Source organism: Jaculus jaculus, unplaced genomic scaffold (genome assembly GCF_020740685.1).
Source record: "Jaculus jaculus isolate mJacJac1 unplaced genomic scaffold, mJacJac1.mat.Y.cur u25, whole genome shotgun sequence".
NCBI classification, from domain to species: Eukaryota; Metazoa; Chordata; class Mammalia; order Rodentia; family Dipodidae; genus Jaculus; species Jaculus jaculus.
In genome coordinates, this window is record NW_025423515.1 from 203,121 (window position 1) to 218,900 (window position 15,780).

At 39.7% G+C, this 15,780-nt stretch overlaps 2 protein-coding genes and 1 pseudogene across 2 annotated transcripts in view; 1 reads left to right on the top strand and 2 right to left on the bottom strand.

Moving 5' to 3' along the window:
- Pkd1l1 (polycystin 1 like 1, transient receptor potential channel interacting) overlaps positions 1-15,780 on the bottom strand; it is a 185,013-nt gene that overhangs the window by 159,094 nt on the left and 10,139 nt on the right. The gene's annotated exons all lie outside the window — the stretch shown is intronic.
- The window catches only part of LOC123457545, a 43,376-nt pseudogene that overhangs the window by 11,922 nt on the left and 15,674 nt on the right, over positions 1-15,780 (bottom strand).
- Positions 4,061-4,784, top strand: LOC123457546 (protein tyrosine phosphatase type IVA 1). The gene has a single exon (XM_045141429.1). It carries the CDS (start codon positions 4,123-4,125, stop codon positions 4,642-4,644), a length of 522 nt encoding a protein of 173 aa, XP_044997364.1. The 5' UTR covers positions 4,061-4,122; the 3' UTR covers positions 4,645-4,784.

The window sequence follows — 15,780 nt, forward strand, 5'->3', positions numbered from 1 at the left end:
CACCATGAACTGAAATCTCTGAAGCCATGAGTCAAGCCTTTTTTTTTTTTTTTTAAGTTGATAGCCTAGGTATTTTGTCACAGGGTTTAAAAGCTAACACATTCACATTGTGCCCATAAGACATGTGTCTTCAATACAATGCTGCATTGTTAGTGCAGGTTTCATTATTCTGAACCCAGAATTATTTCACCATGAAAAGTTCAATTTTCTACTGAGGAAAGTAAGAATGTGCTGTGAAAAATAAGCCTAAGACTAATGTTCAGAAAACTGAAATTCACAACTGAATATGTACAAATAATAAACATTGAAATGACAGTTAAATAAGATATTTATTGTTTAGACTTATAAATTTTTTTGTTACAAAGTTAATTATAAAATTCTTAGAAAAGGGCTGGAGAGATGGCTTAGCGGTTAAGCGCTTGCCTGTGAAGCCTAAGGACCCCAGTTCGAGGCTCGGTTCCCCAGGTCCCACGTTAGCCAGATGCACAAGGGGGCGCACGCGTCTGGAGTTCGTTTGCAGAGGCTGGAGGCCCTGGCGCGCCCATTCTCTCTCTCTCCCTCTATCTGTCTTTCTCTCTGTGTCTGTCGCTCTCAAATAAATAAATAAAAAATTTAAAAAAAAATTCTTAGAAAATACAAAAGCATACAAAGACTAAATAAGAACCATTTAGAATAGCCAGAGTTAGGTGTTTGTTTCCCAGTCTTCTTTTGCCAAACTAGGCGTACCAACATCTGATCTGTTTTTTTCTTCACTCATATCCATTGCCCTATGCACACTTTCTTTACCTGCAACATCAGTGGATGAACTACTGCTATCTCTATAAGTTCCAGGCCCATGGGGAACTACAGAGTGAGTTCAAGATCAGCCTGGGCTAGAGCGAGACCCTACCTCGAAAAAAAAATCATAGATGCTTTGGCAATTTGGCAATATATGCCAAGATTATGAATACCAGTGAACATTTTGTCTGGTGGCAGAACCAGAATTCCAACCCCAGGGCTGATGCTGAAGCTGCCTTCTAGCAACAGTACAGGGCCTGCAGTGGGGGAGTGCCAGGTGATAGCCTCAGCCTGGGGACCTGCTGGACTAGGGGATGCTACAGAGGCAAAGCCACTTGTATGTTTGCACAAGTGGCTGGATTGGAAATTCTTCCACATCCCTGACCTGGTTTAGGATGGTATTAAAGCTCCTAAGACAAGGATACAAGAGACATAGGCTCTGAGTCTGGGCAGGCAGAATGAGGGGACAGCTACTGATTGGGACACAGAATAGTACTTCCTCATCTCCACAATAAGTGAAAAATGTGTCACCAAAGCTCAGACACTGTGTTTCTTCTAAATGGACTGAACTGCTACTTGCCATATATCTTGCCTTGGTACAGTGCTCAACAGACAGCAGCTTGTTATTGGCTCCCGCTGTTTATACCTCCGTGAGATGCAGACAGGGAAGATCTGGTGAAGACTGTAAGGGAGACTGTAGCCAGAACCAGCAAGCCTCCAGCTGTTTGACTGCCACACACATCGAGGAAATCCTGAACCATCCATAAAGTCATGAGCATATGCGACACAGCAAAACAAATATTACAACAAATATTAATTGATTGCTGAATCACCAGTAATTTTACACATAAATACAAGTTTTAAAAAATAAATTTCAGAGCCGGGCGTGGTGGCACACGCCTTTAATCCCAGCACTTGGGAGGCAGAAGTAGGTGGATCACCGTGAGTTCCAGGCCACTCTGAGACTACATAGTGAGCTCCAGGTCAGCCTGGGCTAGAGTGAGACCCTACCTCAAAAAGCCAAACTATAATACTATTACTACTACTACTACTACTAATAATAATAATAATTATTATTATTATTAATAATAATTATTATTATTATTATTTTCAGAAATTCCATCCTGCACCATGATTTTTGGGTTTTATAACTACAGCTATACTTAATTTTGTTGCAAACAAGACACAAATGCTTTCAAAATTAAACTATCTCTAACTTACTTGCCATTTCCTTATCTTGACTTTATAATGTGATATTAAGATACTATTAATGATGCCAGTTCCAGGAACATATGACATTTAATTAAAACAGGAAATCTGAGGGAAGAGAGGCGAATACTCATGTGCCAGTACTTAGCCAGACTGAGAAATAAACAGAACATGGCCCATTACTTACCACAGATGCTGACTTCAAGCTCTCATTTGTCTTAGTTAAAATACAAATGTATACTTTCCAGAATAACATATCTGACACACAGGGGAGAAATATGCAGAACTATAATCTAAAGGGCTAGAGATGTCTTTCCATTTCCTAGTGTCTTCTGCAATTTCTTGCTTGAGTGTTTTAAAGTTTTCATTGTAGCGATCCTTCACTTCCTTAGTTAGGTTTATTCCAAGATACTTTATTTATTTATTATTTATTTGATGCAATTGTGAATGGGAGTGATTCTCTGGGCTGGAGGCCCAGTTTTCTTGCTGGCTATCAACTGAGGATGTTCTTAGCTTCCTTCTAGAGGTTGCGGTCCTTCCTCATGCCCTCTGGCTTCAAAGCCAGCAATGGAAGCTAAATCTTTCGCATATAGTATCTCTCTTTCACCTGTTCTATCATTCTCTTCCTTAAATATTATTTTTAAAAATGAGACAAAGCCTATCTCTGTAGCCCAGGCTGGCCTCAAACTTGGAATCTTCATTCCTCATGTTCTCAAGTGCTGGGATTACAGGTGTGTACCATTTTGCCTAGCCGCTCTCTCACACACACTCATAAGCATTCTTGTGATTTCGTTGGGTCTAGTTTCAAGATTCATAACAATCTAATCTAGAAAGTCCCTTGTGCCATTAAGGTGACATGTGTTACAAATTCTCACCTGACCTTTCTCATACATCACCACATGATGGCAGAAGAGATCATGATATAACCCCAGATGCCCACTACTGATGGTGACATGAGTATGTGCTCACATTTTGGGTATTTATTGTGTGCTAGGTATGTTTTAAATACACCACAGGCCCCATCTTATTATGATTTTCATATGGGGAAATGCTATTGTCTGAAATAACTAAAGATTAGAGTGGGGGATGGACAGATGTCTTAGCAGTTAAAGCATTCACCTGCAAAGCCAAAGGATGCCAGTTTGATTCTCCAGGATCTCCCTTAAGCCAGGTACACAAGGGCACATGCATCTGGAGTTCATTTGCAGTGGCTGGAGGCCCTGGTGTGCCCCCCCTCCTGCATTTCTCTCTCAAATAAATAAATTATTGCTTAAAAGATTAAAGTGGGCCATAAAATCTGTTTATATGACACTGCTGCTAATAATGGTTTTGTTATATATTTGGGCTTATCTTCATACAATATGCATACTTAATTAATTAGCAATACCAACTTCTTATAAGTGTATTAATATATATGACAAAAGGCCTCGGCGCGCGCATTGGCTCCTGTGGCTGCGGGCTCGTCGGCGACGCGCTCTTTCCCCCGCCGAGCCGCTCACTGCATGGTAGTCTGGTGCCCCCGCCGCCTGCACCGCCGCTGCCGCCTCGCCAGGACCACCGCCGCCTCCTGCCCTGCCGCCACCGCCGCCTCGGGACCGGCTGTATGATTAGGCCACAATCTTCAATGAGTAGACATATTCCTCAGTTCTGTGGTGTTCTTGGTCACACATTTATGGAGTTTCTGAAGGGCAGTGGAGATTACTGCCAGGCACAGCACGACCTCTATGCAGACAAGTGAACTGTAGAGATCCATTACTACTCCACCAAGAAGCCCCCATAAGAGTGGTTAGCCTGGACACAGCAGTGTTGAAGTGAGATCCACAGCTTTAACAAGAGCTCAGACCTGGATGGGGTAAACCTCAGTGCACTTCTTTGTATTGCCTCAGTATTACTGGATTGAAGAGTTGCTGCTTCTTGTTAGGAGGTTCATTTCATTTCCCATTTCTCTCAGCTCCATACTCAAAAGCACTGAGAAGTTCAAGTGGAGTATATTGAAGTAGACTTCAGTTTGTTTGTTTTTTTGTTTGTTTGTTTGGGTTTTTTTTGCTCCATTTCTGTATTCAGTTGTTTTTTTTTTTACTTCTTTCATAACCCAATTGGGTGTTTTTCTGGTTTTGTTTTTTAAACTAAATTAACATGGCTCGAATGAACCGCCCTGCTCCTGTGGAAGTCACATACAAGAACATGAGATTCCTTATTACTCACAATCCAACCAATGCAACCTTAAATAAATTTATAGAGGAACTTAAGAAGTATGGAGTGACCACAATAGTAAGAGTATGTGAAGCAACTTATGACACTGCTCTTGTGGAGAAAGAAGGCATTCGTGTTCTTGATTGGCCTTTTGATGATGGTGCACCACCTTCCAACCAGATTGTTGATGACTGGTTAAGTCTTGTAAAAATCAAGTTTCGTGAAGAACCTGGTTGTTGTATTGCTGTGCATTGTGTTGCAGGACTTGGGAGAGCTCCAGTGCTTGTTGCCCTAGCATTAATTGAAGGTGGTATGAAATATGAAGATGCAGTACAATTCATAAGACAAAAGCGGCGTGGTGCTTTCAACAGCAAGCAACTTTTGTATTTGGAGAAGTATCGTCCTAAAATGCGGCTGCGCTTCAAAGACTCCAATGGTCATAGAAACAACTGTTGTATCCAATAAAACTGGGGTGCCTGATGCTATTGCCTTGGATGTGGAACTTCAGACAAGACCTGTTTTGTCATACATAATTAGCCAACATTTTGGCTTGGTGAATAATTCTAATGAAGTCCATAGGAGTGTTTTCCCAGGCTATACGCTTGACAGAATTGCAACCTCTAAGTTTGGGTTATGATCAACTTATTTGGACACTTAGCAAAAGATTCTTGCTGGTTAGCATTTAAAATGTGATTATTATTTGTACCAATTGACCTTTCCTAAAATCATGTGCCCATGGGTGTCTTTAAATGTTCCCTGCGGCAGAATCTTGTCAGTACATAAGACATGTAGGACAATTAGTTGCCAAAGCGTTCAGCACATTGTACATTTTTAGTTTCACACAGAACCAACGTTCAGGAGCTAAGGACACTAGACCCTGGGTGGTTCATTCCTTCAGTCATTTCAAATGTAGGGTCTATATAGATAGTTTTCTGCTCACTTTATGTTTATATTTCCCACACATCAGATTTGCTCAAGTGTTGATTTTTTTTTTAACCAACTCTTTTGGTGATTATTTAATGTCATTCTGTCTTTTATGCTGTTATGGAAAAACCTCCATTTTGAAAATCTGCAATGTTGAAGAAGCACATGTCTTTAATGTCTCCAGACAAACAAAAAGCCTTATAGTTAATTTAATGTTTGCACTCTGAGGTGCACACGAACAGGGAGGGCCTGAAGAAAGAATGGGAGAGAGGCTGTTCAATATCTCAGTCAGATGTTGCCTTTGTCTTGTATAGCAGAGAATGTGCTCTTTAATTTAGTAAATGTTTATAAAGGTAGAGATGCTTTGTTGTAAGCAATTCTTAATCAAAATTTCTGAAATGCTTAATTTTTTCCATATTTAACAAAAGTTCTTTACCAGCTTTTTTTTTTGTTTGAATTATGATTTTCCTCTTTCCAAACTTGCAAAAAAGTGGGGTCTGCTAACGAACTGAGCAGACATCTAATATTTTATATGCCTTTTGAGCTATGTAACTTAATAATTGGATACTTGATAATTTGTTTTATTATGTAATTGATAAAATGGTGACGTGTTTTAATGTGAGTTCAACCATATATTTATACTGTCTAGGAATGTGTGGTTGTAGTTCTGTGGGAGAAATAATTTGTCAGTGTTCACCAGCTTGTAAAAACTTAGTGCAAGAGCTTAAACATCTAAACAAATAATGAAATGCATTTATCATTACAAAAAAAAATATATATATATATATGACAAAATGTTAATCATGTGATACTATCTCTCTATATCTCTAGATATCTATTTATCTATTATCTATATATCTATCTATCATCTATCTACTTCTTTGTTTGAACAGGGTCATGCTAGGTAGCTCAGATTGGCCTTGAACTCCTGATCTTTCTTTTATTTTTATTTTTTATTTATTAATTTTGGTTTTTTGAGGTAGTCTCACTCTAGCCCAGGCTGACCTGCAATTCACTATGTAGTCTCAGGGTGGCCTCGAACTCATTATGATTCTCCTACCTCTGCTTCCAAAGTGCTGGACTCAAAGGCATGTGCCACCATGCCTGGCTATTTTTTATTTTTATTTATTTATTTGAGAGAAAGAGGAAGGGAAGAGAAGGAGGAGAGAGGGAGAGAGAGAATATGGGCACACCAGGGCCTCCAACCACTGCAAATGAATTTCAGGTGCATGTGTATCTGGCTTATGTGAGTCCTGGGGAATTGAACCTGGGTCCTTTGGCTTTGCAGACAACTGCCTTTACCACCAAGCTATCTCTTCACAAACTCCTGATCTTTCTATCTCAGCTTCCTAAATGCTGAGATTATAGACATGTGACACTACACCTATATTTGTATATCTAAATGGCATTATCAGTGAGTTCAAACAGTGAGTTCAAGAAATTGGAAAATAAGACAAACTACCACATTTTACATCCAAACATTTTGAAGAGATGAAGATTCTATGGATCTTAAATACTTTCTATTCCTTAAGTTTTGGTTGTAGCTGTAATCCATTCATGTACCCCACTGTGCATGTACCAACTATAAGTCAGAATGGGTAACCATAGGGACTGGAGAGATGGCTTAGCATTAAGGCATTTGCCTGCAAAGCTAAAGGATCCCAGTTCAATTCTCTAGGACCCACATAAACCAGATGTGCAAGGGGTGCATGCACTGGACTCCATTTGCAGTGACTGGAGGCCCTGGTACTCTCTCGCTTGTGCCCTCTCTCTCTCTCAAATAAATAAATAATTTTTAAAAACCCTCATGCACCAATTCTCTCTCTCTCCCTCTTTCTCTATCAAATAAGGAAATAAGTAAAAATAAATTTAAAACAAAGGGAAGTCTTGAGGAATGGCTTAGCAGTTAAGGCGTTTCCCTGCTGCAAAGCCAAAGGACCCATATTCGATACCCAGGACCCACATTAGCCAGATGCACAAGGGGAAACACACATCTGGATTTCATTTGGAGTGGCTGGGGATCCTTGCATGCCCATTCTCTCTCTCTCTCTCTTTCTCTCTCTCTTTCTGTCAAATAAGTAAATAAATAAAAATAAAATATTTTTTAAAAATAACAAAAGAATAGGTAACCCTGTCCAACCTCACACCCCATTCAGGCACCTCAGTAGTTTGTCATCACTGACTTTCTGACAGGGGCATATAGGGACCATGCAAGGGTTACTTTCCATTTGTATTAGTACTATATTTTACAAAAATGTTAGTGTGCTGGGTGTGGTGGTGCACACACTTAATCCCAGCACTTGGGAGGCAGAGGTAGGAGAAGCGCCATGAGTTCAAGGCCATCCTGACTCCATAGTGAATTCCAGGTCAGCCTGGGCTAGAGTGACACCCTACCTTTGAAACAAAAAAAAAAAAAAAAAAAAAAAAACCCGAAAGTGAAAGGATAGCAAAGCCAGCTGACTGAGAGAAGTCCTGGAAAAATGGGAGGTCACCAAGTACCCTAAATGGGAGAATTTTATATATTAAGAAGGAGTTTGACTTGTCCATACCTATATGTAAATCAAGTGTCCAGTTAAGATGAGCTTTATTGGTTAAGTATAAATGCATAAAGAGGACCCTGATTGGTTGGTGGGTCAGGGAGAAAAACATAGACTCAGAAAGAGCCGAATGGTGGGACACAAATGCCTGCAAAAGCAAGGCATGGTGGTGCATGCCTTTAATTCCAGCACTTGGGAGGCAGAGGTAGGAGGATTGATGTGAGTTCAAGGCCACCCTGAGCTAGAGTGATACCCTATCTCAAAAAAAACAAATGTCTGCAAAAAAATTCTTAGAAGGAGGAAGAACGGGAAGTAAAGAGAACCAAGGGCTGTACCCAGTTGCTGTCTTGAGGAATAAAGTTTCAGTTTGGATTGGAACTCTAGCCTTCTAGTCTTGCCAGGGCAGATGGATATCTACATTTGCTTAGATCTGTGTCCCCAACTAGCTGTCTACAAAAGATCACTATTGCCAGGTGTGGTAGTACACACCTTTAATCCCAGCACTTGGGAGGCAGAGGTTGGAGGATTGCCATGAGTTCAAGGACACCCTGAGACTGCAGAGTGATTTCCAGGTCAGCCTGAGCTAAAGTGAGACCCTACCTCAAAAAAGAAAAAAAAAATCATTATCTCGTTCCTGATCTATTATTGGAATCATACTATTGTGTAACTTTTTACACTTTACTATTCAGGTGTTATCTGTTGCCTCATAACTATGGCATGACTTATAAGCATACTTTGATTGTTGCTTTATGGTTTTGTGGCTGATAGCCTCTGTTGGGTGATTCTTCTCCACAGGTGTTCGCCAGGTCTACTGTCTTTTGACACCCAGTACTGGAAGATGAGACTTCCAGATGATTCCTTAGCTACTATTGGTTTTAAAAAATATTGCCTTAGGAGAGATGGTTTAGCGGTTAAGGCGCTTGCCTGCAAAGCCTAAGGACCCATGGTTCACTCCCCAGATCCCACATAAGCCAGACATACAAGGTGCCACATGTGCAAGGGCGCACATGCACACAAGGTGGCACATGTGTCTGGAGTTTGATTACAGTAGCTGAAAGCCCTGTCAAACCAATTCTGTCTGTGTGTCTCTTTCTTGCTCTGTCTCTCATTAAAAATAAATCAATTAATTTAAAAGGCCAGTCTGTTGAGCTTGCTTCAAAAAAAAAAAAAATGCTGCCTTGATGAATTCTTAGGACAGAATTTGAATACACAAATCAAATAAGTTTTTTTTTTTTTTTGTTTGTTTTTTTACCCAGGTAGAATCTTGCTCTAGCCAAGGCTAAAATAGAATTTACTATGTAGTCTCAGGCTGGCTTTGGTCTTGAACTTTCGGTGATCCTCCTACCTCTGCCTCCCGAGTACTGGGATCAAAGGCGTGTACCACCACACCCAGCAGAGAATTGTCATTAAACCATAATTCTCTGTTTATAGTGCTAAAACTGGAGTTTCTTGCTCATCATTTCTTCTCTTTTACTGGCATTAGGGACTAGATGGGTTATTCCTCAGTTTCCTCCATTCCTCACTCTTTCTGTATCAGTTTTAGAGTCCTGCAGATCAGATTCTGGACAGCTGTTTTACTTTTGATGAAGGGACATTAAGCATTGTCCACACCTGTGCAGAGAGACTCACGTGAGAAGAACCTTAGACTAGAAAACTGCTTTACATAAAAAACATTTAGTTTTCAGAGAAATATAAAATGTTTGTATGTGTAGGGAAGAGTATAGTACAAGGCATTGAAGGAACTGCTTGCAGAATCTATGTAGAGGCATGGTTTGAGGCAACTGTGGAGTAATCAGAAAGACTAGGAAAGTATATAAAAACTGAAACCCTAAATGGCAGGGATGTGCCAACATTTCTCCAGAATTAAACAAGTCACTTTTTTTGACTAACTTAAAAGAAAATTAGTGCACTAGACCCTATAGGACACTAAACATGCTGGGAAGCAGGCAGTGAACATAGTACACTGGACTGGAACACCAGTCTGTAATCTACTGACATCTAAGATTACCTGTAGGAGAAAATAAAGGATGTTCATTAACTGAAGTTACCTAGTCAAACAATGTGAGGACAGAGTTTATTAGCAGGTTAATGGATTCATTTACTGGTCTTAGGGAGTGACCTTAGACCCTTCTTAGACTCCTCTGACTCCTGTTCTGTGTATATCTCTAATATAAACCCATGTAGGAGCTGGAGAGATGGCTTAGCAGTTAAGGCACTTCCCTGCAAAGCCTAAGAACTTATACTCAAATCTCCAGGTCCCACATAGCCAGACTCACAGTGACACAGACAAGCAATGTTGCACATGCACACAAGGGGGCAAATGTGTCTGGAGTTCATTCACAGCACGCTGAAGGCCCTGGCTCGCTCGCTCTCTCTCTCTCTCTCTCTCTCTCTCTCTCTCTCTCTGCCTCTTTCTCTCTCAAAATAAAAATAATTTGGGCTGGAGAGATGGCTTAGTGTTTAAGTGCTTGCCTGTGAAGCCTAAGGACCCCAGTCCGAGGCTCGATTCCCCAGGACCCACATTAGCAAGATGCACAAAGGGGCACACATATATGGAGTTTGTTTGCAGTGGCTGAAGGCCCTGCCGTGCCCATTCTCTCCCTCTCTCTCTCTCTCTCTCTCCCCCCCCCTTTCTCTCTCTGTCTGTTACTCTCAAATAAGTAAATAAAAATAAACAAAATAAAAATACTTTTATGTGTAATTTTTTTTAAATTTTATTTATTTATTTCTTTGAGAGTGACAGACACAGAGAGAAAGACAGATAGAGGAAGAGAGAGAGAATGGGCACGCCAGCGTTTCCAGCCTCTGCAAACGAACTCCAGATGCATGCGCCCCCTTGTGCATCTGGCTAATGTGGGACCTGGGGAATCGAGCCTCGAACCGGGGTCCTTAGGCTTCACAGGCAAGCGCTTAACCGCTAAGCCATCTCTCCAACCCAAAAATACTTTTAAAAAACATATAGACTTCTCATGGGACCACAGTCACATTCCTGAGGTTTCCTCTGAGGTTTCCAAAGCCTGTACCCCACCTGGGTCTCCTGTCAGGCTAAATGAATATGTGTACTGTATAATCTTTTATCTTACATGCCTCACAGACTAAAAATGAAACCAGAATCTGAATCTGTGTTCATCTTGTGTCAGGTAACTAGACAAAGCAGGAAGTTGGCCTCAAGCCCTCACCAGCATTGGTGGCTTGGTATCTGAGCCCACCTTATCCCCAGTCTCTAATTCTGGTAGCTTTGCTATTTTTTTTATTTTTTATTTGTTTGTTTGTTTCACGGTAGGGTTTCATTCTAGCCCAGGCTGACCTGGAATTCACTATGTAGTCTCAGAGTGGCCTTGAACTCTTGGCAATCCTCCTATATCTGCCTCCCAAGTGCTGGGATTAAAAGTGTGCACCACCATGCCCAGCTGCTTTACTGTTTTTTTTTTTCTAATTTTTTTTATTAACAACTGCCATGATTGTAAACAATATCCCATGGTAATACCCTCCCTCCCCCCACTTTCCCCTTTGAAATTCCATTATCCATCATATCCCCTCCCCTCTCAATCAGTCTCTATGTTATTTTGATGTCATGATCTTTTCCTCCTATTACGAGGGTCTTGTGTAGGTAGTGTCAGGCACTGTGAGGTAATGGATATCCAGGCCATTTTGTGTCTGGAAGAGCACGTTGTAAGGAGCCCTATCCTTCCTTTGGCTCTTACATTCTTTCTGCCACCTCTTCCTCAATGGACCCTGAGCCTTGGAAGGTATGATAGAGATATTGTAGTGCTGAGCACTCCTGTCACTTCTTACCAGCACCATGATGCTTTCTGAGTCATCCTAAGGTCACTGCCATCTGAAAAGAGAAGGGTCTCTACCAAAAGTGAGAGTAGCAATAATATATAGATATAAACATTAAGAGACATGCTTACTGGCAGCTTCATGAGCATAGTATATACATTTAGCCAGACAGCAGCAGACATTACACCCATAGGGCTCATGACTACCCCTGTTTTAGGTTTTCAGTATTAGGGGTGTATTCCCTCCCATGGAGTGGACCTCCAGTCCAATTAGAGGGCAGTTGGTTTCCACCATGACAGATGTGCCACTATTACACCTGTTGGCTCATTTGGCCTGGCTGGAAAAATATAAAGCTTGCAGTGTCCGCTGTTGAGTATCTTCACTGGAGATTTCTCTCTCTCCCATTGAAATGCATACAGAATGGCTTCTTCCAGCTTTCTGTCAGCTGGTCTACAAGGAGGAGGTTATCAACTCAGTTCCAGCAGGATTTCTTGCAGCCCAACTATGTGGACTCTTCAGCAATAGGGTCTTACCATCTATTCCTGGTGGGAAACCAAAGGCCTTGGCAATGGCCTGTAATGTTTGGGGGACATTAGGGACCTCCCTGGCCAACAACTCACTGGAAGTTATCCCATCCCTGGCACTGAAAATTTTCTAGTAAAAATCTATGGCTCCTGAGTGTTCCATTGTCCAGAAAGTAGGTTTCCATATGATTCATTTATATCCTTTTAAATTTTGATTAGCCCTCCTTCCACCTTGCCTTTACTCAATCTCTTCCCCTGACCTCACTTGGGCCTTTTCAGCCCCATTAATCTTTTCTTCTACTTACATATATACAATACCATCCTATGAAGTAACCCCTCCCTTCCTTTCTCTTCCCTTTATATCTCTTTTCTATCTTGCTGGCCTTTGCTACTGAGTTTTCTTCCTACTCAAACAGAAGTCCAATCATCTGTAGCTAGGATTCACATATGAGAGAGAACATGCCAAGCTTGGTCTCTGGGCCTAGTTACCTCACTTTGTATAATCCTTTCTAATCCATCCATTTTTCTACAAATTTCATGACTTCATTTTTCTTTACTGCTGAGTAGAACTCCATTGTATAAATGTGCCACATCTTCACTATCCATTCATCGGTTGAGGGACACCTAGGCTGGGTCCATTTCCCATCTATTGTGAATTGAGCAGCAATAAACATGGTTGAGCAAGTATCTCTAAGATAATGATATGAGTCCTTAGGATATATGCCTAGTAGTGCTATAGCTGGGTCATATGGTAGATCTATTTTTAACTGTCTTAGGAACCTCCACACTGATTTCCACAATGGTTGGACCAGACTGAAATAGAAGGGGTCCTCTTTTTCTGCATCCTCACCAGCATTTACAGTCATTTGTTTTCATGATGGTAGCCAATCTGACAGGAGTGAAATGGAATCTCAACATAGTTTTAATCTGATTTCCCTGATGACTAGGGAATAGAACATTTTTTTATAATGCTTATATGCCATCTGTATTTCCTCTTTTGAGAACTCTCTATTTAGTTCCATAGCCCATTTTTAATTGGGTTGTTTGATTACTTATTATTTAATTTTTTGAGTTCTTTGTAAATCCTAGATATCAATCCTCTATCAGATATATAGCTGGCAAAGATTTTTTCCCATTCTGTATGTTGCCTTTTTGCTTTATTCAGTATCCTTTACCATACAAAATCTTTGAAATTTCATGAGGTCCTAGCGATTAATCTGTGGTTTTATTGCCTGAGCAATTGGGGTGATATTCAGAAAGTCTTTGCCCAATACCAATATGTTAAAGGGTTTCCCCTACTTTTTCCTCTAGCAGTTTCAGAGTTTCAGGTCTGATGTTAAGGTCTTTAATCCATTTGGACTTGATCTTGTGCATGGAGAGAAAGGAGGATCTACTTTCATCCTTCTACAAATACATATCCAGTTTTCCCAGCACCATTTGCTAAAGAGGTTGTCTTTTCTCCATTAAGTATTTTTGGCATTTTTGTCAAATATCAGGTGGCTGTAGCTACCTGGACTTATATAAGAGTCCTCTATTCTGTTGCATTGATCTACATGTCTGATTTTGTGCCAGTACCATGCTGTTTTTGTTACTATGGCTCTGTAGTATAGATTAAAATCAGGTATGGTGATACCACCAGCCTTATTTTTGTTGCACAGTATTGTTTTTTATATTTGAATTTTTTTGTGCTTCCAAATGAATTTTTGGATTATTTTTTCTATTGCCAAGAGAAAGCCATTGGAATTTTGATGGGGATTGCATTAAGTGTGTAGATTGCTTTTGGTAAGATTGCCATTTTCACAATACTGTTTCCTCTGATCTAAGAACAAGGAATGTCTTTCCATTTCCTAGTGTCTTCTGAAATTTCTTGCTTGAGTATTTTTAAGTTTTCCTTATAGAGATCCTTCATTTCCTTGGTGAGGTTTATTCCAAGGTACGTTATTTATTTATTTATTTATTTTGATGCAATTGTGAATGGGAGTTATTCTCCAATTTCATCTTCTCTGTGTTTGTTGTTAACATATAGGAAGGCTACAGATTTCTGTGTTTATTTTGTAACCTGCTACATGGCAATAGGTGTTTATCAGCTCTAACAGTTTGCTAGTAGAGTCTTTAGGGTTCTTTATGTACAGAATCATGTCATCTGCAAATAGTGATAACTTGATCTCTTCCTTTCCAATTTGTATCCCTTTTATGTGTGTCTCTTGCCTGACTGCTATGGCTAAGACTTCCAGTACTACATTAAATAAAAGGCAGACAGTTGACACCCTAGTCTTGTTCCTGATTTTAGTGGAAACGCTTCAAGATTTTCCCCATTTCGTAATATATTGGCTGTAGGCTTGTCATAAATACCCTTTATTATATTGAAATACGTTCCTTCTATTCCCAGTCTCTATAGGACTTTTATCATGAAGGGATGTTGGATTTTTTCTAATTCTTTTTCTGCATCTAATGAGTTGATTGTGTGATTTTGTCCTTCAGTCCATTTATATAATGTATTACATTTATTGATTTGCGTATGTTAAACCATCCCTGCATCTCTGGGATAAAGCCTACTTGGTCAGAGTGAATGATATTTCTGATATATTCTTGTATTCTCTTTGCCACTATTTTGTTGAGAATTTTTGCATCTATGTTCATGAGGAAGGTTGGTCTGTAATTTTCTTTTTTTGTTCTATCTTTGCCTGGTTTTGGTATCAGGGTGATGCTGGATTCATAGAAGGAGTTTGATAGAATTCCTTCATTTTCTATTTTATGGAAGAGCTTAAGAAGCAATAGTGTTAGTTCTTCCCTGAAGGTCTTGTAAAATTCAGCAGTGAATCCATCTGGGCCTGGACTTTTTTTAGTTGGGAGATTTTTGATAACTGCTTGGATCTCCATACTTGTTATAGGTCTATTTAAGTGATTAATCTCATCTTGATTTAATTTAGGTAGGTCATATAAATCAAGTAAATCATCCATTTCTTTCAGATTTTCGTACTTTGTAGAGTATATGTTTTTAGTATTTCCCTATGATTTTTTGAATTTCCCTGCTATCTGTTGTGTTGCTGCCTTTTTCCATCTCTAATTTTATTAATTTGTGTCTCTTCTCTCTTTCTTTTGGTCAGATTTGCTAAGGGTTTATCAATCTTGTTTATCCTTTCAAAGAACCAACTCATTGTTTTATTGATTCTTTGGATTGTTTTTTTGGTTTCCATTTCATTAACTTCTGCCCTAGTCTTTATTATTTCTTCCCATCTACTGATTTTTGGTTTGCCTTGTTCTTTTTCCAAGGCTTGAAGGTGAAGCATTAGGTCGTTTACTTGAGACCTTTCTAATTTCTTAATATAGGCACTTAAAGCTATAAATTTACCTTTTAAGACTGCCTTCATTGTGTCCCAGAGATTTTGGTATATTGTGTTCTCATTATCACTTGACTATGAAATTTTGATTTCCTTCTTGATTTCTTCATTGACCCATTCATCATTTAGTAGTGTATGTTTAGTTTCCATGATTTTGTGTATGCTCTATAGCTTTTATTGCTATTGATTTGTAGTTTGAGCCCATTATTGTCAGATAGAATGCAAGGAATTATTTCAGTTTTCCTGCATTTGTTAAGATTTGCTTTGTGTCATAATATATGGTCTATTTTAGAGAATGTTCCATGTGCTGCTGAAAAGAATGTGTATTCTGCACCATTTAGATGAAATGTCCTATATAGATCTATATAAATATATCTGTTAGGTCCATTTCTTCTATGACCTCATTTAATCCAGATGCCTCTGTTTGTTATTTGCTAGGCTGACCTGTCAATTGATGAGAGTATGGTGTTGAAGTCACCCACTACAACTGCC

What these genes read in the sequence shown, in the direction of transcription:
- LOC123457546 (XM_045141429.1), top strand. Translation starts at nt 4,123, where the DNA reads ATGGCTCGAATGAACCGCCCTGCTCCTGTGGAAGTCACATACAAGAAC.